The 24,037-nt window shown below is 46.5% G+C and overlaps 1 protein-coding gene across 2 annotated transcripts; it reads right to left on the bottom strand.

Moving 5' to 3' along the window:
• Nucleotides 1–1,947: 1,947 nt before the first annotated feature.
• On the bottom strand, nucleotides 1,948–22,581 carry ACTG2 (actin gamma 2, smooth muscle). Of its 2 annotated transcripts, none has more exons than XM_067007321.1 (9): nucleotides 22,472–22,581; nucleotides 12,936–13,105; nucleotides 12,414–12,542; nucleotides 9,628–9,738; nucleotides 9,282–9,366; nucleotides 7,515–7,676; nucleotides 6,507–6,698; nucleotides 4,592–4,773; nucleotides 1,948–2,169 (listed from the first exon to the last, which is right to left on the bottom strand). In XM_067007321.1, exons 2-9 carry the CDS (start codon nucleotides 13,059–13,061, stop codon nucleotides 2,026–2,028), a joined length of 1,131 nt encoding a protein of 376 aa, XP_066863422.1. In that variant the 5' UTR covers nucleotides 13,062–13,105; nucleotides 22,472–22,581; the 3' UTR covers nucleotides 1,948–2,025. The 2 variants fall into 2 exon arrangements, with proteins under 2 accessions (XP_066863422.1, XP_066863423.1); XM_067007322.1 differs by having other exon boundaries at nucleotides 22,301–22,517.
• Between the last annotated feature and the right edge of the window lie 1,456 nt (nucleotides 22,582–24,037).

Below are 24,037 nucleotides of genomic sequence, written 5' to 3'. Positions count from 1 at the left end.
TCCCACTCTACTCACTGATTTCTACCGAGAGCCCTTCCCCAATAAATCTCTTGCATGTGAGTCCTCATTTCAGGGTCTGCTTCTGGGAAACCTGTCCCAAGACATAAATCCTCAGGGGTTTTTGAAAGTATGCTTCTTGGGGCTTCCCTGGTGGCGCAGTGGTTAAGAATCCACCTGCCAGTGCAGGGGACACAGGTTCGAGCCCTGGTCCGGGAAGATCCTACATGCCGCGGAGCAACTAAGCCTGCGCACCACAACTACTGAGCCTGTACTCTAGAGTCCATGAGCCACAACCACTGAAGCCTGCACGCCTAGAGCCTGTGTTTTGCAGCAAGAGAAGCCCGCGCACTGCAATGAAAAGTAGCTCCCGCTCACCGCAGCTAGAGAAAGCCCACAGGCAGCAACAAAGACCCAACGCATCCAGAGATAAATAAATAAAATATAAAATAAATACATTTATTTTTTTTTAAAAATAAGAGGGGCTTCCCTGGTGGCGCAGTGGTTGAGAGTCCGCCTGCCCATGCAGGGGACGCGGGTTCGTGCCCCGGTTCGGGAAGATCCCACATGCCGCGGAGCGGCTAGGCCCGTGAGCCATGGCCGCTGAGCCTGTGCATCTGGAGCCTGTGCTCCGCAGCGGGAGAGACCACAACGGTGAGAGGCCTGCGTACCGCAAAAAAAAAAAAAAAAAAAGAAAGAAAGAAAATATGCTTCTCTACTGCACCCCCAGAGGGCAAGTGCAGAGATGGTGGAGGAAGAATGTCTGACATTGAGGTCCGTGTGCTTCCACTGGGCTCCACTGTTTCCAAATGGATGTGTCTGGGAAGACCAGGTGGGTTCTGTTCAGGAGCATCAAGGATAGGACCCGGCCAGGTGGCAGGGGCAAAGGGCACACCAGGCAGAAGTAGGGACTTAGTTCTGCCAATAACTAGCTGGGCAATCTAGTTAACTAGTAAACTAGCTATAAAATGAGAATGACGCTAGTACCTGCCTCATAGGGCTGTGGTGAGGATTAAATGAGAAAATCCATGGAAGCTCTTAACCTAGTGCCTGGCATATTATAAGCATTCAATCAATGTTAGCTGTTATTATTATCCCGTATTTTCTCATCATATTTTGTGAGGGCTTCTATTTCACCTCAAATCGTTGTCTTATATGTATGTGTCTGTCTCCCCCTTTATGCAATGTGACCTTGATGGGCAGGAATCATCTTTGTGGGGTACATAAATCCCATCTGGCCTTATCCAGTAATTGTAGATGCCAACAATTCAGTAAATACTTGTGAAATTAAACAGACTTGACCAAGGGCAGGGAGTGGGTAGCAAGTAAAGAGAGAGAGAGAGACAGAGACAGAGAGAAAAGGAGAAGAAAGAGGGGGAAGAGGAGTGCAGGAAGAGAAAATATTCTTCCTTGGGATGCTGCTCCTTTCTTGATTAGTTTTTGGGACAAAATACAACTTAGTCCTCAATAACAAAGAACCTCATAGAGATCTTAAGCCCACTACAACCATCCTTCACCTAAGTTTAAATAACATTGTGTTTGAACCACTCATATGTTACAGCCTATAAGCCCTGCATTTCCCTTTCTGTTCACCGTCTCTAGTGTATCACCCTTGAGTACCAGGACTTACATCTCTGAAAGCCCTTGTTTCTTAACCCTCCTCCCTCCAAGAGTCATCCAGTCCTCATTCTTACTAATGTTCAAGATAAAGGAAACAAGGTGGTATAGCAGAAGAAGCACTAGGTTTTAGCGTCACATACACTTGGATTTTAACCCTGGCTCTGTGTGATCTTCAGCAAGGTGTTAACTTCTATGAGCCTCAATTTCCTCATCTGTGATAATAGAACCTACCTCTCAGGGTCATTGCGTGGACTAGAAATAGGTGTGAAAAGCCTTTAGCATTGTGTGTGAGAGTCAGCCCAGGAAAATAAAGAGCCCCAGACAGAGAAGTAAGGCTTGTAGGTTTTAATGTTTCATGATTGTTAACAGAGCAGTCTCAAGGAGACCCCCAGAGAATCTGTTCTGACTTTAGAAGCACTTCCTGTGGACGATGGAGGGCCCTGCCTCATCGTACTCTGGCTTGCTGATCCACATCTGCTGGAAGGTGGAGAGAGAGGCCAGGATGGAGCCTCCGATCCAGACTGAGTACTTCCGCTCTGGGGGAGCAATAATCTGCAAAGAGCAAATGTGGTGAATCATGATCAGTCGCCAAGGAATAGGGAAGGTGGTCCAGGAATCATCTCACCACACTGCCAGACTGCTCTGGAAAAGAAGAGCCTCTGTGGTCGGAAAGGAACAGGAGAAACCTTGTGGTAGATTAGACTATTGCTCAGATTGTCACTCTCCCTCCCACCCCATCCCCTGTCCGTCCATGAGAAGAGTTCAGTGTTCCACCTGGTGACTTTGGGCTGGGCCCTGTATTTGCTTTGGCCAATGGGATGTCAGCAGACTTGACACAGGGGCTAGAAATGTGCTTCAGGCATGCAGGTGTCTCTCTCTTGTGTCTCTGCCATCTTCATGAGAAGAATTTCCCTTGAAGAGCTACTGGCCCTTCAGCCTGGGCCCCACAGTGAGAGATGTGCCCCTGACCTGAGTTGGCTCGGCCTGCAGAGCTGTCTAGCCAAGCTTGACCTAGATCAGCTGACTCCCAGCTGACCTGCAGATGCGTGAGCAATAAATGCTTATTATTACGTGCCCTGAAATTTCACAGTTGCTGTTACCCAGCAATAGCTAACCAATACAAACATCTGTAAGGGGATTGCTGTTCTGTTCTTGCCTAGAGTTTGGATGCATGGGCAGCTTGGGCTGGGATTCCTCCATTCCTGAGTCTAAGCCAGTCTACTCAATAGTCTCTTGTATCTGAGAAGTTCTCAAATTCATACATGCCACTGGGATTCCTGAGCTTGGCCTTTAGAAATTGGTTGTCATGTCAGACAACTTTGAACTCCACCTAAAAGTATATCTAAAAGGACCATGACTCTTCAACTAATTCCTGTTTCTGAAGGGACTAAGAATTCAGTGCGAGAACAAACCAGACATGAAATAGATTTTTTTGTCTCCTAAGAATCTCCCCACATATTTCCTAAATTGCAGAGATCATGGAATAGCTAAATAAGGAGGGTCTTTAGAAGTTATATTATTCAGGCAGGCAAAAGTCACCCCGTTGCTCCCTCCTTTGACAGATACCTCAGGGACTGGCACAGCCACTAAGAAGGTAACAGATTTTACTGCTGGGCAGTTCTAGTTGTGAGAAAACTCTAGGCTGTCTTGGGCTGGAGGCCCTAAATCTCAGCTCCATTCCCACCGCACTCTCTTCTTCCATATCCTGGAGCTTGCCTCACCTCCCCCAGTCCAATGTGGCTGGGGTGTTTGTACCTGCACGCATCCCCGGACATCTTTGCTTACTCACTCTCTTTCCCCTGCCTGCAGTGTGCTTTCCCCTCCTGTGGTCTTATTTAAGCTGTTCTTCCGTTGATCATGTCTACTAATCAGATCTTAAACTCCTGGAAGGCCGGCAATGTTATTAAACTCAGGGCAGTGGCTCATAAATTGGAATATGCATCAAATCATTGGTGTCCATTTATAAGTGTAAGTGATGGGGGCACCCCAGACCTGTTGAACCAGAATCAGGTGTGGTATCCTGACACATGGTCCGAGTAAAAAGCCACTGCCCCAGGCCTGGCACATTGCCCCCCATGTGGCAGACCTCGGTAAGCGTGGCTGCTCCAATTGGCTCTGGGTGAGAAGAGCCCGCCGCTCACCTGTTTTCTGGTGGCCTGCTCTGCTTCCCTGTGCCAAGCACCATCTGCTAGGCAGGGGGAAAACCTTTGTGAAGATGGTTCTTAGGATACTGACATGGAGAACCCACTTCCTCAGATCAGGCCTACTCCCCAGAGACCAACTTTATTGTGAGACTTTGTAACTTTCCACCTATTTGTTATCTCTATTTTACTCCTAACTCTTTCTAATCCTGCTAGTAGCAAAGTTCCTAGAAGCCCTAAAAGTGTCTTTCTGATTGCTTGGGGACCAGAGGCTGGGGAGAAGTGGTAAGACAGGTGGACTCCCGTTCTGATGAGGCCTATGTGGTCAGAAGCATTGTGTGGGAGGGCTGTGACCAAGATGGGACAGCACCTCAGAGGCTGTCCAGGAATCAAGGAATGTTCCTGTGAGTTTGAACCAGCAGCCGTCCTATAGCCAACATTCTCTCTTTGGAAATTTCACCCTCCTCTGGGGTGACACCCAAGTCCTTTTTAAAGTTTAAACTTTAAAGATGGTGTTGCCTCCTTCTTTTCTTTCCCTCTTTCCCTCCTCATTTCCTCCTCAACCCCCTCAACTTCTCTCCATTCCAAATTTCTTCACCTCCTTCTCATACGGGGTCCATGAAATTGTGTTTGAGAGCCCAGGCTAAATGTGTCTCCCGCTTATGAGTGCCCAAAGAACATAATCCCCCAAGATGAAATGTGTCTCGGGCCAGAATGATGGAGCACTCAGGAGGCCACCAAGCTGTAAGCCTGGCAGCCTGACTCGGAGCACCTCCCAAGTACACAGGTCTTTGTACAAAGAACAGGACAGAGGGAGCCAGGGCAGGACCCACCTTGATCTTCATGGTACTGGGGGCCAGGGCTGTGATCTCCTTCTGCATTCTGTCCGCAATGCCGGGGTACATGGTTGTACCTCCAGAGAGGACATTGTTGGCATATAAATCCTTGCGGATGTCAATGTCACATTTCATGATGGAATTGTAGGTTGTTTCATGAATTCCAGCTGACTCCATGCCTAGTAGAGATCACAGTAGCTAGTCAGCATCCACCACGCCACACCTACAGCTCCTCAGGTGACCCTTCTGTTGATGCAGCTACCCTGGTTCGCCTCAGTCACCTCCCTAATGGATTAGAAGATCAGACTCTCTGATCAGGTCATCGCCCTGGCTTGAGTGTCCCCTAGTTCTGACTGATCTTTCACACGGTTCCCTGATGAATATTTCTAAAGGAATACTTTCATTGTGTCACTTTTTTCACAGCTTTATTGAGATATAATTCATGTACCATAATATTCACCCCTTTAAAGTTCACTAGTTTTTAGTGTATTCACAGAGTTGTGCAACCATCACCACAATCTAATTTTAGAACATGTTTAATACCCCCCAAATAAACTCCATGCCCATTAGCAGACACTCTCCATTTTCCCCTGCACTCCTTCCCCAGCCTTAGGCAACCACTTATCTATTTTCTATCTCTACAGATTTTGCCTATTCTGGGCATCTCATATAAATGGAACCATACAATATTCGTTCTTTTGTGTCTGGCTCCTTTCACGTAGCATAATGTTTGCAAGGTCCATCCATGTTATAGTCTGTTATAGCCAAATAATATTCCATTGTATGGATATACCCATCATATCATCTTTGCCTATTGGTTGACATCTAGATACCTTAGCCTGGCACCAAGATCTTCCACAGTAAAAGGCCCTGCCTGCCATACCAGCTCATGCCCACTTAACTGGGGTCCCCTATCTCCAGTCATTTTTTCCATGTGATATAATTCCACACTGTAGATAGAGGAATCTTCCTAAAGTGAAATACTGACTTTGCTACTCTGCTGTCTAAAAACTTCCAGGGGCTCTACATTGCTGATATGATTAACCCCCATGCTCTTTGTGTGGTCCAGTGGCTCTCTCGTTTCCTCTGTGTGCAAACACACACACACACACACACACACACACACACACACACACACACACACCTCACCCATCATGTTCCAGATAGAATATGACTTGTCACTCCTCCACACTTTGCACATACTTTTCCATTTGCCTTGCATGCCATTCCCTACTCTGCACTCCTTCCATTCCCAGATACCATAAAATGATACTCATTCTTCAAGGTTCTAGTCAAATATTCACCTCCTCTGAGAAGCCTTCCCTGATTTCTTAGGCCTGTAGCACTTTGTCCAGTTTGCTATTTACCGGTACACTATATGTCAACATTTGCTTACAGGCCTTTCTCTCATACACTTCTCAAGAAAGTAGTTATCCTTGTATTAAATATTATCTTATTTAATCCTTGTGGCAACCCTATCTAGTAGGTACTATCATAATTTCCATTTTATAGATAAGAAAACTGAGGTTTGAAGAAGGTAACATGTCCAAGGTACAGCACTTGAAGGAGCAGAATCAGGATTTAAAACCAGGTCTGACCCCAAACCCACCCTGTTTACTGCTATAGGTTTCAGACCCCATGATTTAAATGTTGAGGGATCCAAGAAATATTTTATGTTTTAATCTCATTCTTAGTTTCATGTTTATATTCCCATCCCACTTTTCTTTTGTTTTGATTTCCTTACCCTTATATTTACAATTAGATTTTTATCTAGTTGTATTGTTTATGTATTTTTGGTCCTTCCTGGAAAAATATAGGCTAAGTATAAACAATAAACAGTGTGCATGACTCCTGGTGTTTCTCTTTCCAGCCCTGCCCTCCTGATTGGCCAGGACTACAGGCCTAGCCTCACCAATGAAGGAGGGCTGGAAGAGGGTCTCGGGGCAGCGGAAGCGCTCATTGCCAATGGTGATGACCTGCCCATCTGGCAGCTCGTAGCTCTTCTCCAGGGAGGAAGAGGAGGCTGCCGTGGCCATCTCATTCTCAAAGTCCAGGGCCACATAGCACAGCTTCTCCTTGATGTCTCGCACGATTTCTCGCTCGGCTAGAAAGAGTAGAAATGACAGAGAGTAGATACTCAGCTCTGTTAGTTTGGTTGTCCCATTGTGATCTCCATGAAAACTTCCTTCTTCCTTCTCTTTTGGGTTCTGTCTCAAGACGAATGTTAATGCTCTAATTCCTCTTTCTAAAGTGAAAGTTCAAAATCTCAATTCCCAAGCAAAACTTTGTATGTGCTTTTCGTCTTGCTCTCATCACTCAGCCCTGACAAAGCTGCAGGCCTTCCTGAGGGCCTTTCAGGACACATTTCCCATCTAAATGGAGGCTTATATGCTGGAATGGTACAGAATGTAGGAAGGCTCCTACCTAAAACCTCTTCCTGCCCAGGGGGCCACTTCCCCTTAGAAATGCAGACCTTACTTATTGCATTTGTCCTCAGACAAACCATAAACCCCCTATAGGTAATGAAATGTGCCACCAGATTCTTACCACCATCCTGCCAAACAAAAACTAGCTCTGACCCTGGTGTGGACATGGACAGAGGTAGCAGGTCCCTGGGGAGGGAAGGAGTGCTGTGAAAGCACACTTGAAAGAGGGCAAAGCCAAGCGCTTCTTAGGATGAGTAGGTCTAAGCCTTGTCTCCCTCCCCAAGGTGTCTTCGTTGGGAACGTTCCTCCTTAAGTAAGGCTGCCCTGACTACCTGGTCTGGTCTAGGGGCCCAGCCCCAGCCTAGGGCCTCCCCGTTTACCCTAAAAGAGTTTGAGGACACAGGGCCTCTGACTTCTCATTAGTCATGAGAATTTTTGGTCCTAGATCAGATTTGGTTCTGAGCTCAAGTCAAGTCCAGAAAGAGGCTGGGTACCTGTGGTCACAAAGGAATAGCCTCTCTCTGTGAGGATCTTCATGAGGTAGTCTGTGAGGTCGCGGCCAGCCAGATCAAGGCGCATGATGGCATGTGGCAGTGCGTAGCCCTCGTAGATCGGGACATTGTGGGTGACACCATCCCCTGAATCCAGGACAATGCCTAAGGACAGAGAGGATAAGACCTATGAAAACCTTTAGTATTTTCTTTCATCTGTCTCTTTCTGGGACCTGTTACCAAAAGATCTTCAACTACCATATTTTTCTTTAGCAGTTAGAAAATTCACCCATGGTGAGAATTATCAATCATATTTTTTGTGTACATCAAATTTTGTGTATGTCGGTTTGTTTTCCCAAATGAGACTGTAGGCATCTGGAAGGCAAGTAAAATGTCTCCTCTTCTTATATTCCTTGAAACACTTTCACAAAAATGCACACATCAGTTGGCATCTAGGCTGCACGTTCTTTAGTGAGACTGGATAATTTGCATAACCTTCAGGCATCAAACTAACACATATGTAGTGCTAAAAGGACTATAAAAACCAGCTTGAAAAAAAATAACATTCTCTACTGATGAAACTTTTAGTAAACCATGAAAGGAAATAAGTTTTCTCAATGTAATAAGAAATCTCTCCTGATCCAACAGCCACATAATTGATGGGGAAACACTACAATATTCTTACTGTATTATTATTATTTAATATTGTCCTGGAAGTTCTAGCCAATGCAGTATGACCGAAAATACAAATAAGAGGTACTATCATCAAAGGGGAACAGAATCATCATTATTTGCAGATAACGTGGTTGTATACTTAGAAGACCTAAGAGAACCAACTGAGAAGCAATTAGAGTTAATCAGATGATTCAGTAAGAGCCAGATACAAAATAAATATCCAGGGATCAGCAGCTTACTCTTACACAAGGATGTTGGTCACAGCATATTTTATAATAAAAAATTAAAATTGGAGACAACCTAAAGGTCCTGCAATAGAGAAATGGTAAAATAAATCAGTCATGGAACCATCACACAATGACTACCATGTGGCCACTGAAAATGACGTTCACAGCATAAAACCAAGCTCAAAGCACAGGATACAGAACTGCTTATACCTATATCTCCCCATCACTGTCCTTATCACCTGCAGTGAAATCATCCTTTACTTTCATCTCTCCTCCACTAGACTGTTAGCGCCATAATGGCTGGTCTGTCTTGTTTGACAGTGTGTGCCCATGGCCTGTAGTGTTTGGCACATGGTGGAGAGTAATGGAAAATATTTGAATGAATGAATAAATGGACAAATCAATGAATACATGAATGAATGTTTGAAAGATGTTCATGCAAGCTGTCAAGCCCCTATTAAAAATCACTGTATTTTGAAGTTCCCTCTGTTTCCCTGAGCTCCTTTCTATATCAAGGCCATATCATACTTACACATCCAACATCATAGGTTCTGCCATTGCTGCTTCATGAGCAGAAACATTCTAGCATTGTTGGAAAGGGTGTACAAGCCCCCAGACTAACTACTGTGAGGGAAATGGCCCTTGCAGGTTGTACTAGTCATGGTTTGTTCATGTAAATTCTTTCCAGCTATACTGGGTAGACTCGCATCTGCCTTTTACATGGGCTTCCCTTCTGTTATCCCTAACCAAGGTTTTCCTTGGACTTTGACTGTCCCACTGATTCTTCTGAACAGGAATCTCTGCAAGAGCCCAGCTTTCCCTTCCTCCCTCTCAAGTCAGAAAGGGAACGGATTACAGGGCTACTCACCTGTCGTGCGGCCAGAAGCATAGAGGGAGAGCACAGCTTGAATGGCGACGTACATGGCAGGGACATTGAAGGTTTCAAACATGATCTGAAAGAAAAATGCAGCATAGAAGACTATCTGGCAGAAATCACAGCGCCGCTTGGTCCACAGAATGGTTTGTAATTTTATTAAGGGCAGGAACTGTGCTTATCTACCCCACTCCCACCTCCCATAGGTTCTGGCATGGACTACAAACACAGCAATTCTCAAAAAAATTCCGTTGCATTGATGCATGAGTGGGAGAAAGAATCTGGCCAAGCATCCATGTTGTGTTTTTGTGCCAGTGCTCAAGTCTTCCTGGCCTCTTACCTGGGTCATCTTCTCCCTGTTGGCCTTGGGATTTAGGGGGGCCTCCGTGAGCAGGGTGGGGTGCTCCTCAGGTGCTACCCGCAGCTCATTGTAGAAGGAGTGGTGCCAGATCTGGTTGGGACAAAAGTCAGATGAGTCCCGCAGACTGCCAGTGGGCTGGAGACTTCCTATGGACATGCCCACGCTGGGGGAGAATGGCACAATGTTCTCAGAATGGACTGGATCTGGAGAGGGGGCCTGTCAGCCATGAGAATTTCTGATTGCTCTGTAGAGGTTATATTCCTTCTCAACAAGGCCCCAGACAGGACTCAGACCCGGGGCCAATATACTGAGTGTGTTGATTATTTCTATCTGACCTTGGCTCCTATTTACACCTCTCCCTTGTCTCCCCTGCTTTGTGCCCTGAGGGACAAGGCCCTCTTGCAGCTCTCTGGCTTCTGGCTGTGCTCGGCTGATAGGAGATACCAGCAAGAGGTTGGAGAGCGGCAGGGGGGAGAAGGGCAGGGTGATTTCCCGGCAACACTGTGGCCTCCCTGAGCACAGCTCCTGTTGCCCAGCCCCTCCTCAGGCTCCAGCTCTCACCGAGCTCTAGTCACGCTGCCCTGGCCTTGCCCTTCAGCCTTCCAGCTGTAACAGCTTCCCTCTGTTGCTGGTACTTGAGTGCCTCTGCATCCCTTTCGGGTCCCCTAACCCTGCTCACACCTCTGTAAGTAGTCCTTCCTTAAATTAATTTCAGAACCCCAGCTGAGTGTATACTGTCTCCTGCTGAAGCCTGACAGATATGCATTAACTGTCACTGTCTATTATTGACCAGGCTGTTCTTTAAAGCAGGGTTTCTCAACCTCAGCTCTTTGACATTTTAAGTTCAATAATTCTTCATTGTGGGGGGCTGAAGTGCATTACGGGATGTTTAGCAGCATCTCCGTGTTCCACCCACTAGATGCCAGGAGCACTTCTCCAGCTCTAGACATTGCCAAATGCCCCTGGGAGACAAAATCGCCCTGGTTGAGAACCACTGCTTTAGAGGAAGTTACGTCTTCCCGCTGTGTACTGTTCCCTCTTTAGTGATCCAGGACAACAAACAGGAGCCTCTATTTCAGAGGAATTTGGCAAAGAGTGGCAGGGACACAGGGCTTTGACTTCCTCAGAGGTGAGGCACAGGGCCCTCTGATTCCGTTGTACCCATGTATTTAGGGACCCCTGGTTTTGTGCTAGGATGGTGCTAAATGTGATCTTAGTTTCAAAGTCTGGAGGGGAGAAAGGCAGTCAAAAAAGACAAAATACAAGATTTGATAGCTTTACCCTATTCAGTTTTTCTTTTAAGGCACATAATATATTTGGGGGTTTCTTTAAAGAGTTCATATTACTACTGTGAATAAAATATTTTGTCTATTATGTTTTCAAATTAGATGTCATTAGAAATATAATAATATGTGCCACGTATTGAGCATTAAGTATGTTCCATGCCTTGGGATTATACTAAATATTCGCCTAGTTCAACCTCCAAAGCAACCTAATGAAGAAAGTATTTTTATTTCCGCAAATAAGGAAGCTGAGGCTTAGAGGGAGGGATTTGCTCTTAGATCTCCCTGCCACTGACTCCAGTATCTGTGCTCTTAAACCATCCCACAGAGTGAAGCAAGAGCTATTTTATTTTTATCTATTTATGTCACATTCAGAGTGACTGAATCTAGGGTTTAGAGAAACTGAATCTAGGGTTTAGAGAAAAGTATATGTGTACTACAGATTTCAAATCAGCTTTCTTTATTCCAGTTGCAGTCTGCTCAATAAGCCCTCTATTACATTTCAAAAGACAGTCATTGCAGAAACAAGAATTCTCAGACAACTGTCAGTGGAATTTATCAAAAGAATATTAGAAATATTGTACAGCAACTATACTTCAATTAAAAAAAAGAATATTAGAAAGGCTCTATTAGCATTTTGCACGTGATTTTGTGGAACACAAATGACCATTTAAAAATTACCCCCCACGTTTTCTTTTTTTAAAATACTTTATTTTCATTTATCATTTACAGGTGGTTTGTTCCTGATATTAATATTTCCTAGGTATCTAGTGAGAGTTTTATCTTTTTTCGGGGGGAGGCCATGTGGCATGCGGGATCTCAGTTCCCAGACCAGGGATCGAACTCCCGCCCCCTGCAGCGGAAGCGTAGAGTCCTAACAGCTGGGTTGCCAGGGAAGGCACCCCCTCAACATCTTCTGACATGAAAAAAGCTTCTAGAAACCGGGAGGGATTCCTATTTAAATTTTTCACTAGAGAAGCATCATACTAATATAGCATCAATGCACCTATCTGAAGTCATGACAGGGAAAATAAAGGGGAGAAGCTAGTTGCCTTTCTGGAAGCAGCAGAGCATTTTAAAGAAGGATAAGCACTGTGCTGAAGTGAAAGCTGGAAAGGATAAAGCTGGGACTTAGGTGGGACCAGGTCCTCCAATGCCACACAGGGAGTTAGGAACCTACTGTTGGTTAGTGAAGAGTCTGAGGAGATGAGTGACATGATCTGGTCTGTTTTGAGAAAGACAAGCTTTGCAGAAGTGCAGAGAATGAATTAGGTGAGTGAGGCAGGCGACCAAGAAATCAGTCAGGAAGCCATTGGAATCGTCTAGTGAGAGATGTTGGCAGCTGAGTCTGGGGAATGCCCAGGGGGATGGACAGGAAGGAAAGAAGGATGTGAGAAACATTGCAGAGGAAGAGTTGGCAGGGCAGAGGGTCGGTCTTGGTGATGTTAAAATGAGCAAACTAAAGGGGGAGTCCACCAATACCTTCTCCATGTCATCCCAGTTGGTGATGATGCCGTGTTCAATGGGGTATTTGAGAGTTAGGATCCCTCGCTTGCTCTGAGCCTCATCCCCCACGTAGCTGTCTTTCTGGCCCATTCCCACCATTACGCCCTGCAATGCAAAAGAGAAGGAAGGAGAACGGAATTGGCCGAGAGCTCCACTTAGAGGGATTCAGGTATTGGAGGGTCTCTGAAGAAGGTTAAAGATAGGGAAAATGTCCTTCTTTCCCTGGAAACCGGACTGAAGGAGCCAGGGTGAGGCAGATACCAATGAATGTGGAGATGGCAAGAGGGAAGGCAGAGGATTTCTTGTGGGCTTATCTCTCTTCTCTGTCCTAAAACAATGTCATTTTCTGAGAGAATAGGCCCCATCCATACACGCCTTCCTCTTACCTTACCTTACTTAGCACGCACACACGCACACACGCATGCAGCTCAGCATAGACTCCACAGTGCAGTGCGTCCTCCTACTAACTCAAAGCCTTGGGTCCAGATGAACACATACCTGGTGGCGAGGGCGACCCACAATGGAAGGAAAGACAGCCCGGGGGGCGTCATCTCCTGCAAAGCCAGCCTTGCACAGGCCAGAGCCATTGTCACACACGAGCGCAGTGGTCTCCTCTTCACACATGGTGAGTGTGGCCAAGTGAACCAGGGGCTAGAGCACCTAGGGAACTGGGGAGAAGAGAGGTAATTGGCCACTTGTCAAAATCATGTTGGAGACAGTCTTCTTGGCTGTCTTGGGGCCTGACCCCATCGGCAACCAGGACCTAGTTCCAGGAGGGATGGGTGTGGACCTGGCCCCTTACTCTCTGGCATTTGGGCCTCTTCCCTCTACCCTACTGTTTTGGGCTGAATTGTTTACCCTCCAATTTCTATGTTGAAGTCCTAACCCTAGTACCTCAGTGTGACTGTATTTGAGGATAAGGCCTTTAAAGGGGTAATTAAAATAAAATGAGGTCATTAATCCAATATGACTGGTGTCAAATATGCCTAATTCAATAGAACAGGTATCTTTATAAGAGGAAATTGAAACATAGACACGCACAGAGGGAAGATCATGTGAAGACACAACAAGAAGACAATCATCTACAAGCCAAGTTGAGAGGCCTCAGGAGAAACCAGCCCTGCTGATACCTTGACTTCAGACTTCTAACCTCCAGAACTGTGAAAAAATAAATTTCCCTTGTTTAAGCCAGTCTGTGGTACTTCATTATGGCAGCCCTAGCAAACAAATCCACCTGCCTCTCGAAGACCTGAAATGACTACAAAGCATTAATCCAATGGAAAGAATCTCTAAAGACTTGAAGTTTAGAAAAGGAATTGAAAAAATTTGCAGTAAACACGATTAAGGGTTGTTATCTGCTATAAGAACTCCTACAAATCAATAAGAAAGAAGTAAATAGACCAAAGGAAAAAATAAAAAGACTATGAATAGAAAATTGACAGAAAACCAAATGCAAATACCCAACAATTACATGAAAAGATGTTCCGGCCTCACTAGCTATCAGGAAATGCAAATGAAATAAGACCATTTTCACCCATTGTATTGTTAAGATTCAAAGTTTTATGATAGGTGTTGGCAAAGTTGTGGGAACACTGGCACTCTTTAATCAGAGAAACACACCAACACACAATCTGGTACTACCCAAAAGTCCCTTGTGGGATACTGTACTGAGGTTAAGAGAAGGGCCAGGCAGATCGACGTGGACTAATGTGGATAGATTTCTTTCTTTTTTTTTTTTTTTTTTTTTTTGTGGATAGATTTCTAAACCATTCTGCTGAGTGAACAAAGCAAGTTGCAGAATAGAGTGTCCAGCATAAAACCATTTATGAGTTGTTTTTAGAGCACAAAACAATATTGTGCATTTTCCATAATTTTCTTTTTGTGTGGATGTGAACACATAGCAAAACGTTCTGGGGAAAAAAAAATCTAAGACTGATCATAGTGGTTGCCTGGAAGTGGGAAGGGGACTGAGAGGAGAAGTGCCGTAATGTTTTAATTTTTAGCAAGGAGACTCTATCCACGTAGAGTTTATAATTAAAATCAATCATACATATCATTAAGGAAAAAAAGATGCAGGTGAAAATGTACAATCCTAAGGGTAGGAGCCCCTTGAGGAGGACAGGGCAGCCTGAGAGCAGAGAGGAAAGTGAGAGAATTCGTGATGGGACTCACTGTCCCTGTTGCTTCAGATGGAGAAAAACAGAGAAGTCCTTCCTCCAGTGCTGATATCTGAATTGGGACGACTGCAAAATGACGACGGAATGAATTTTTCTAACGTCTATTGCAGGTTTTCTTTCTTTGGGTGAGGGGCAGTGTAAAAAGACCACACCCGATAAATTCTTGGCACTTGGTGAAGAAAGAAAAGCGACGGCAACTCAGGAGATGGTGTGCGGATTGCCTTTCAGCCTGAGAAGCCCCCCAGTGGGGCAGAGTGGAAGCGGGGAGGGTCCCAGCTCGGGGGGGAAGTGGAAGTCCAGAGAAAAGAGGCACGAGGCATGGAGAGAGAAGGTGGCTGCAGAGGACAGCCCACCGAGCTTCATTCGGAACGTGCGTGCGGCAGGAGGGGAAGAAGAGAGCTGCCTTAGACACCTGGGACACTGGTCCTCCAACACCCGTACGTAGAAGGAGGACAGCAAAGACCATGACCAAAGCAAAGAGGAGACAGAGTCACAGGCCTGAGAATGGGAGGTCAGAAAGGCTACCTAGAGACTGAGCAGAAGCTTATTCACACAGTTTGCAGGCTAAAAGGAAGCCCTTGCCTGTTATGTTCAAAGCAGGGTGCACACTAGGGGAGAGGCCCACTGTGACTTCTTGAATCCAGCTCTGCTTGGCCTTGCTGATCCTCATGAACACCCATGGTCACAGTGATCGAGTTCCAGTTCTCGCACTTGGCCTACAAGGCCCAACAGGGTCTGGCCCCTGCCTGTGTCTCCAGGCTCATCTCCCCCCGGCCCCCCTTGGCCTTTGTACTCTGGCTATGTGGAGTTCCTTTCCATTCTCCGAATGTGTCATCTTGTCTCCCTTCTGGCCCTTTAGACACAGGGTCTGGAACACCCTCCCCCCAACCTATTTGCTACTGACTCCCATCACCTGCCAGGCCTCTGCATCAACACTGCATTTTCAGTCTCTCTGGCCCACAGGTCTCAGTTAGTGGCCCTTCTTCTTTGCCCCACAGCACCTTGAACTTGTCCCAGCAATGATCAACTCTGCACATCTGGGCTCATCTGTAGCTCTGTAAAGGCAAGAGCTGGGCCTGTCCTGTTCTCCAGAGATTCTTCAGTAAGCCTAGCACAATGTCTGGCACAGGGTGGGCTCTTAAACATTTTTTTATCCAGATGAATGAGTGAATGAATCAATGGATGTCAAGGAGAAGGATTTTCAGAATAACAAAGGTGGAACAAACACTGGTGAGAGGACACCGGTCTGAGACAGGTGGAGATTGAAGGAAAGTACCTAGTTGTTCAAAACAATGTTGTCTCTGGTCGGAACAGTTTCTGGATTGCAGGGAAGATCCCTGACCTTCTGCCATGTTAGACCAGTGGAGAAATGGAGAGCTGTCAGGAGATGGAGATGGCAAATGTTGTTCCAATATTCAAAAAGGGAAAGAAGGCAGATATCTAAAACCTCAGATAATCTTGATATGCAAATTAGGCAGGTTTCCAGAAGGTGTTATTAAAGAAAGCACTATTAAAGAAACAGTGGGCTTCCCTGGTGGCGCAGTGGTTAAGAATCTGCCTGCCCAGAAATAGAGACACAGATGTAGAGAACAAACATGCAGACACCAAGAGGGGAAAGTGGCGGGGGAGTGGGTGGTGGTGCTGTGATGAATTGGGCGATTGGGATTGACATGTATACACTGATGTGTATAAAATTGATGACTGATAAGAACCTGCTGTATAAAAAAATAAATAAAATAAAATTCAAAAATTCAAAAAAAAGTAAGCTTCTTCCAAGCAATTCAGAGGGAAATAGAATATAAAATTTTAGAATTTTAAAACATTTTTTCCCCCTTCTGTTGTTTTCAAAGGCTTTGGGGGTGGTGGGGGGGAGGTGGTGGTAGTGGGATATTGAAGTTAGAATAGCCATAACATAAAAACAGTGAATTTTACTAAGGAAAATGAATCCCAGGAAATCTGTTCAAATAGGATAGATTCTTTTGTTGTGCTAGAGGTGTCCTGTGTTGAAGATAGTAGGCTAAATGGGAGTATTTGTCTAGAAAAGAAAAAAAAATTATTAAGCGGTATTTTATTGATGACAATAAAGTTGGAATATGATAACAAAAAAAATAAAAAAAGAAGAATCCGCCTGCCAATGCAGGGGACACAGGGTCGATCCCTGGTCCGGGAAGATCCCACATGTCTCAGAGCAACTAAGCCTGTGCACCACAACTACTGAGCCTGCGCTCTAGAGCCCGCGAGCCACAACTACTGAGCCCACTTGCCACAACTACTGAAGCCCGTGCGACTAGAGCCCATGCTCCGCAACAAGAGAAGCCATCACAATGAGAAGGCCGCACACCGCAACGAAGACCCAATGCAGCCAAAACTAAATAAAATAAAAATAAATAAAATTTTTTAAAAAAGAAGCAGTGATTTCTTGTAATTGATTAGGGTTTACCAAGAACAAATGTTGGCAGACTAACAGCCTCCCTTTTTCCACAGGACCCCCTGGCTGGAAATGCAGGAGAAGGCGGCAGACATTGAGCTTAACTTGATCTTGGCATCTGACAAATTCTCCTGTGATATCCCTATTGATAAAGCCATGTGGGCTGAACAATAAATCAATTAGACATATTTACAGCTGCCTGAGTTATTGTCACTGAAAGGTGTTAACTGATAGGTCACTGTCAACCTGGAGGCAATGATATGCCTCAGAGCTCCACTCTTGATCCTTTCTCATGTGACATGTTTATAGATGAGTTGGATGAAAATATAGAGTACATGCTGATCAAATGTCCAGATAAAACACACATGTTGGCTGGAAGAATCGAAATCCGAAAGATCTCAAAAAGCAGAGAAAATGAACTGAATCCACTAAGATTAAGTTTAATAGGATAAATATGAGGTTGCGGATGTGAGTCTAAATAACCAAACTGTGAAAGCCCTTGTTCAGCCTCTGTGAGCAGGACCTGGGGTCTTGTCGACAGTCGGCAGTGTGCTGGAGCCATGATAAAAGCTAACCCCACCTTCGGCCAGAGCGCTGTGTCCGGTTCTTAGGGCCACCCTTGCCAGCAGAGCTGTGGGAAGGTGGGCCCCCGTTCACGGCTGACATGGTAAATTGTACTACTTTTCTAAAGGGGGATTCAAAAATACTTATCAAAAGCCTTAAAAGTGTACATATCTTTTAACTCCACAAAAACACTTCTAGGAATTTATCCTTGGGAAACACTCACGGGTGAGTGCAAAGATTTGGCCAACCTTAATGCAAAAATAAGTTATTGAATAATAAATAAAATCGTTCTAAACTAGGTGCCAGAAACCTCCCTACAACAGAGAGAGCAGAATATTTAATGTCCTGGAAAAAGTACAAGCTGCTTTGTTAGGTGAAACACAATATGTTCTTTGGTTCCATTTTTGGTAAAAATGTATTTTTAATTTTTAAAAATTGGGAGCCTTTCACATACATTATCTATTTAATCCTCTCAAAAGCCCTGAGGGAAGATATTTTTAGTTCCATTTTACAGGTAAGGAAACCAAGTCTCAGAGAGGTGAAAGGACTTAGCTCTCGGGCTCCTCACTGGGAGAGGCAGGGCTGGCCTCAGCCCAGGACAGACTTTGAAGCCTGGGCTTGCACCTTCCCCACCACCTCAGTGAAACCCTCACAACTTCTCCATGTTTGGTGTTTTTGCTTCTGCTTCTCTGTCTCTCTAGCACTGCTGGCAGCAAAAGCCCTAAAACAAAAGGGCCTGTGTTCTTTTCTCTCTCTGAGCCTCTGAGCTCCTCCTATGCCATGCCTAGGTCTAGATTTATGTTTACGGCCCCTGCATCGGTGTTTAGCACATAGTAGGTGCTCAGTATATGTTGGATGACAATCCCACCACTTTCCTGGCCTTCCCCTGACAGTCTGCTCTGCCCCTGCCCCTGCAAGCTGAGCTCGAGTCCCCACAGGCCAGTTTCAGGGCTGCTCAGTCATGTGGGCCTGATTTAGAACCACATAGGGACAGTCTTCTTCACAAGCTGGTCACAAAGAGTTGTGTTTCCTTGTTCTAGCAGGTGGTCCACCTTGAGGAGAAAACAACCTCTAAAGCTAGAAGGTGGCCAAGAGGCAAAGCTGCACCTCTGTGACTGTCTCCCTCTGGGGTCCCCTCTCTCTTGTGACTTACAGTTCAAGGCTGTCTGGCTTTTCAGTGAACCCTTTTGTCTCCCCTTGAAGTTCCCCACCCATAGTAAGAAGGAACGTTGGACTTTGTTTCCCAGCAGCTGAGACAGCTGGCCTGGAGTGGAGCTTGGCGTGGCCCGTGCTGTGATGCCTGGGGAGAAGGCTTGGACCCTGGAGCCAGGCTCTCCTGGAATGTCTCTGGCAGGGGAAATTCTAAACTTCACTCAGCCACTTGCTGGTAATTTGTGGCTAGACTCGAGCGTGTCAACTGAACCAGAGCCAACGTCACTGTGGTTTCCTGGGTCACAACCACTTTGCACTCACAGAAAGCCGAGTGCACTGTTCTGGCTCTTTCAGCACGTACTACATCTGGGCTTCATTGAGGATTTCACAGAGTTAGAAACACGGCTCCCCGCTCCTCTCTGAAAAGTGGCCAAAATCCAAAGACATAATGAGCACAAAGAATTTGCTCACCCACGCATATCCCCCTGGCCACCCCCAAGAAAACATGAGGACAAGATGAGAGCCCCATACCCTCACTCTGAAGGAGAAGGGTTTGGCTTCAGAGTTCTCTCCTGCCCTTCCTCCTTTGCTCTCCTCCCTCTGGGCACCCCTTCCCATGGCCGAGTCCCACGGCTCCCTCTTTGGCCTCCAGTTTCCTCAACTGTAAAATGGAAATGGTGACATCTATCTCCCAGGATAATGGATCAAATGAAATAATGGAAATGAAGTGCTTTATAAATTGGAAATCAATTTAAATCAGGGTCAGCAAACTAACGCCTGTTTTTGTAAGGCCCGCGAACTAAGAATGGTTTTGACATTTTTTAATCGTTGCAAAAGAGCCAAAGAATAAGATTCTATGACCCAAGAAAATTATATGAAAATCAAATAATAAATAAAGTTCTATTGGAACGCAGCCACACCCATTCACTACATACCGTCCATGGCTGCTCCGGTACAATGGCAGAGTTGAGTAGTTGTGACAGAGACCTTTAGACTCACAAAGTCTAAAATATTTACTATCTTGCCCTCTACAGAAAAAGTTTGCCAGCCCCTTTTGTAAAGGGCTGCAAAAATAATAATTCTTATTATCTCTCTTACTCTTCTCCATTAGAGCTTGCTCCCCGGATGAAGCCTGCCATACTGGAAAGAGATGAATTGATCCACTTCACCAATCAATGCTTATTGAAGGGAAGGTTGAATTTATGCCACTTCCCAAAGACGTTTTCATTTTAGGGGAAAGTTTGAGTCCTAAAAGGAGGGCCTCTCAGATAGTGAGATTTCAAATACTAGTTGGGGAAACATCTTGGAGTGAGGGCTTCAAATGACAAGTAAGCAGCTGCTTATTATAATCTGCAAACACATATATCCATACAATGACTTCACAAGAAACACTCCGATGGTGGAAAATTCTAGCAGCATCTCTTGTTAACTTCGGGGTATCTCGACTTGGTTAATATACACTAATTAAATTTAAAATGGCTTCTGGTTAGCAATATTTCTGATCCTCAGGAATCTGCCATTTGGACCTGCTCTTCTGGCTTTTACCTCGGCCACTCACTCTCTGCCCCTGCTCAGCTCTAGTCCCAACCCCTCTCCTGAGCTCCAGAACCCATGGGGCATCTACACCCCATGCCCTGGCACCTCAACTCCACCTCTGAGACTGCTGTCCTCATCACCATCCTTTGACTGGAATGGCCCCTCAGAGATTTGCACCACCCACCCAGGATGGAACCCAAGCCCAACACCCTGACTGCTTCCTCCTCCCTTCCAACCAATCCCCAGGCCCTCTTATTTCTGCCTCCATGCAGCTCCAGCCACCAACTTGGGACCACTGCACACTGTTGTAGCACTCTTGCCCTGTTCAGTCCACTCCCCTCACAGCTGTCTGAGCAGTCCCTTCAGAGGGCAGACCTCTTGCTATCATCCTTCTGTGGTGCCCCATTGCCCAATCCCTAGTAATCCTGCCCTGCTTGCCCCTCTGACCTTAGCTTTCCCTGCTTCCTGCCTTGAAATCTACATTCAGAGGAGTTTAGCTCCTTAAACAGTCCCAAAGCCCATGCTCCCTCTGTCCTGGGACTACCCCTACTTCAGGACCCAGCTCTGGTACCCCTTCCTCCAGGAAGCCTTCCCTGATAACTTCTGAGCTGGGTGAGGGGCTCCTCCTGTGCTTTACCCCTTTCATATGTTTATCTTCTCCATGGTTCTCATCTATCTCTCCCAGTGATTGCAGAAGCCCCTACACTGTCCCTAAGGAGCAGAGACAGTGCCTGGTACATAACAAGTGCTCAATAAATTTTGCCAGAATGAACAAAGGGAAGGAAGAAAGAAATCTATCTTCAAGGTCCTGATGTCATTCTGCCCATCTTGGTTTCCCAGGCATAACATGTAGAATCTCTGCTCATTAGAGTTCCTCTAGTGCCCATGCATCTCTGTCACAGGAATCTCTGTCTTGCTGCAGCCCAAGGGCTAACCTCAAGGTCTAAACCCATTCAAATAATAAAAGCAAGTGCTAGAGCCTCCCTATGCAAAGTGTGGTCCCAGACCAGCAGCCTCAGCATCACCTGGAAGTTTATTAGGCATGGAAATTATCAGGCCCCACTCCAGTCTACTGAGTCAAAATCTGGGGTAGGGGGGGCGACAAAGCAATCTGTGTTTTAACAAGTTGTCCAGGTGATTTTTAAAGTTTGAGCACTCAGGGCCAGGCCCTGACAGTGTTGACCTGAGCACTTTATACATATATTACCTCATTGAATCCTCACAACAGCACTGCCAGATAGGTATTCTTACCATTACTCCCATTTTTCAGGTGAGGAAATTGAGGTCACTTAGTAACTTTGGTGGCTGGGGAGTCTGCCTCCAAGGCCTGCATCACTACCCCAGCCAGCCTCAGCTGTAAAGAGATGTTAGCAGACTCTGTTCGCAAAAGCGGACACAGCCCCTTGGTCTATTTTCCTCTTAATTATTTGTGTCTGTGTGTGTGTCGTTGGGGGAAGATGATGGCATTGGTGGGTGGTTTCACAGCCAGGTGTGGGTCTTTTGTACAAGTTGCTTAACTTCTCTAAGGTCTCAGTGTCCTCATCAGAGAACGAATTAGATGGTTCCACTTCCTTCCAGCCCTAAAACCTCATGATGCCCCAGGACACTTACCCCACTCCACTCCACTTTTTGCATCCTCCAATGACCCTGGAGGCTTCAAGGGTGAGAAAACTCTTAGCCAAGTATGAATCAGAGAGACCCATGGGGGTCTGAAGAAAATACTCACCCATCCCCAGCAGACGCAGACACAGGTGCCATAATTGGTTTGTATTTAAATGCCCCGAGAAGAAGTCATTTCTCTGAAAAGCGTCTGTTCCCCTATAACAGCCTCCCAGACATTCTGAGCCACGACAAAGCACACCTCATGGGTGTAGATCTGGGCTGGCTCTGATGAGCAGTGAGAGCAGAGACCACAGGGGACACATCCCACCCACCACCCAGTTAGGAGGGCAGGGAGTCCCGTTCCAGGCTGTTCCTGCCCCAGGATGCCCCATGGCCAGAAATACCTTTTCCTGGCAGGCAGCAGTGTGCTTGTAGGCAGAGTTGCACACCGAGGGTCTTGACGTGTGACCTGGGCCAGCGTCACAGAAGCCAGGCCAATCTGGAGGCTCCTCCTGCACCCAGGGGTCCAGGCAGCCCCAGAAAGACAGAGATGGCAGAAGCTGTACAGTACTCACCGAGTGTATGAGAGATCCTTCTCCCAGTGACTGAGGGCTGGTGTGTCTTTGGCATAAATACCAGAGCAATATAAAACCCCAGAGGCGGATCTTCTTTAAGCAGAGTCCCTAAAAAGGCCAGCTGACGGTGTGTTAGCAGTATTACCATATAAGGTGGTTTTTTCAATAAATCGGCCTTGGGGGGAGTGGGGGGGTAAGGGGGTTGGGTAGAGTGAATTATCATTTGAAAAATGTATGCAAAAGGACTCGAGAAGCAGCAACCTCGGTGCTGGCAGATTTGTTCCTTTTATGCTGCACTTGCATAAACAAAACTCACACCAGGCCTTATAAGCTGCCCAGAGTGAGGCCAGATGGAGCTCTGTTCCTGGAGAGAGAACCATACCAAGAATGGCAGTGGGCCTCCTCCCTCAGCACCTCCCTACTCAGGCCCTGATGTCCGCCACCCCTGGGCAGTGTCCCCCAAATGGATACAATTGTGCCTGGTCTGGTGCAAGCCCAGGACAGCTAAAAGCCGAAGGGAAAAGCCATCCATACCTGGGAAAGCAATCCCGTGTGCCCTCCTCACCTGCTGCCCCCCCACCCCCACCAAGCTGCTAACACCTGGGCTGAGTCACCTGGGGGCCCAGGACAGCATAAGCCTCCTCTGGAACCTCACTGTCTCCTTCCTTTCTCCTTTCCTTCCTAGATTCCCTTCGCCAGTTCCTGAACACTGGGAATACGGCCCAAGGTAGCTGCGTCAGTGTGGAGGCACACCTAAGAAGACGCGCAAGCTTGTAGGCTTGTCCACAGTCCTGAGGCCCCTGCTCTTCTTCTCATGTCCTCTTCCTGAGTAGTAGCTTCATTTCCCAAGCTAGCCGCTACCAGCTCTATGGCAATTACTCTCACCTCCACATTCCCAGAGTCCCAATGCCTCATGCCTGATCCAGACTAAAATTATGGATTGCCTATTGGACATCCCCACACAGATCACCCTCCAAAACAGAATCCTCATCCCCTACCCTCAACGCTGCTGTGCCTCCTGGGTTCCCTACTTCAGAGTCCTTCCCCTCGGCCCTTCAGGCTAGAAACCTGAGTTGTCTAGACCCCTCGCTCTCCCTCATGCCCACACCTACCTGGACACCTTTCTGGTGCCCCACCCCCTCAGAAATGCTCTGCATCCTCCCTGCCATCCCTGCTGGCCCTGCTCACGCTTCTGGCTCTGGTTCTGTCCAGCACAGCTTCCTGACTGGTCTTCCTGACTCCACCCTATCTTCAAACCCAGCAGTTCCCAAAGTATGGTCCCCAGGCCAACTGGAAGGCAGTGACTGCATGATCTGGAACGTGTTAGAAATGCAGATCCTCACGTTTCACCCAGATGGATTGAATCAGAAACCCTGGGGGTAGGCCTCAGTCACCTGTGTTTTACCAACCTCTCCCCTCCCACCCAGGTGTCCAGAATACCTACCCTTCACCAGAAGAATCCTGCATTGAATACCTGCTTACGCTGTCCTGGGCCCCCAGGTGACTCGGCCCAGGGGTTAGGAGCTTGTGTGCGGGGAAACAGGTGAGGAGGGCACACGGGATTGC

Source organism: Kogia breviceps, chromosome 11, assembly GCF_026419965.1.
Source record: "Kogia breviceps isolate mKogBre1 chromosome 11, mKogBre1 haplotype 1, whole genome shotgun sequence".
Taxonomy (NCBI): domain Eukaryota; kingdom Metazoa; phylum Chordata; class Mammalia; order Artiodactyla; family Physeteridae; genus Kogia; species Kogia breviceps.
Note: the sequence above shows the minus strand (reverse complement) of the source record. Positions and strands in the feature narration are given on the sequence as shown.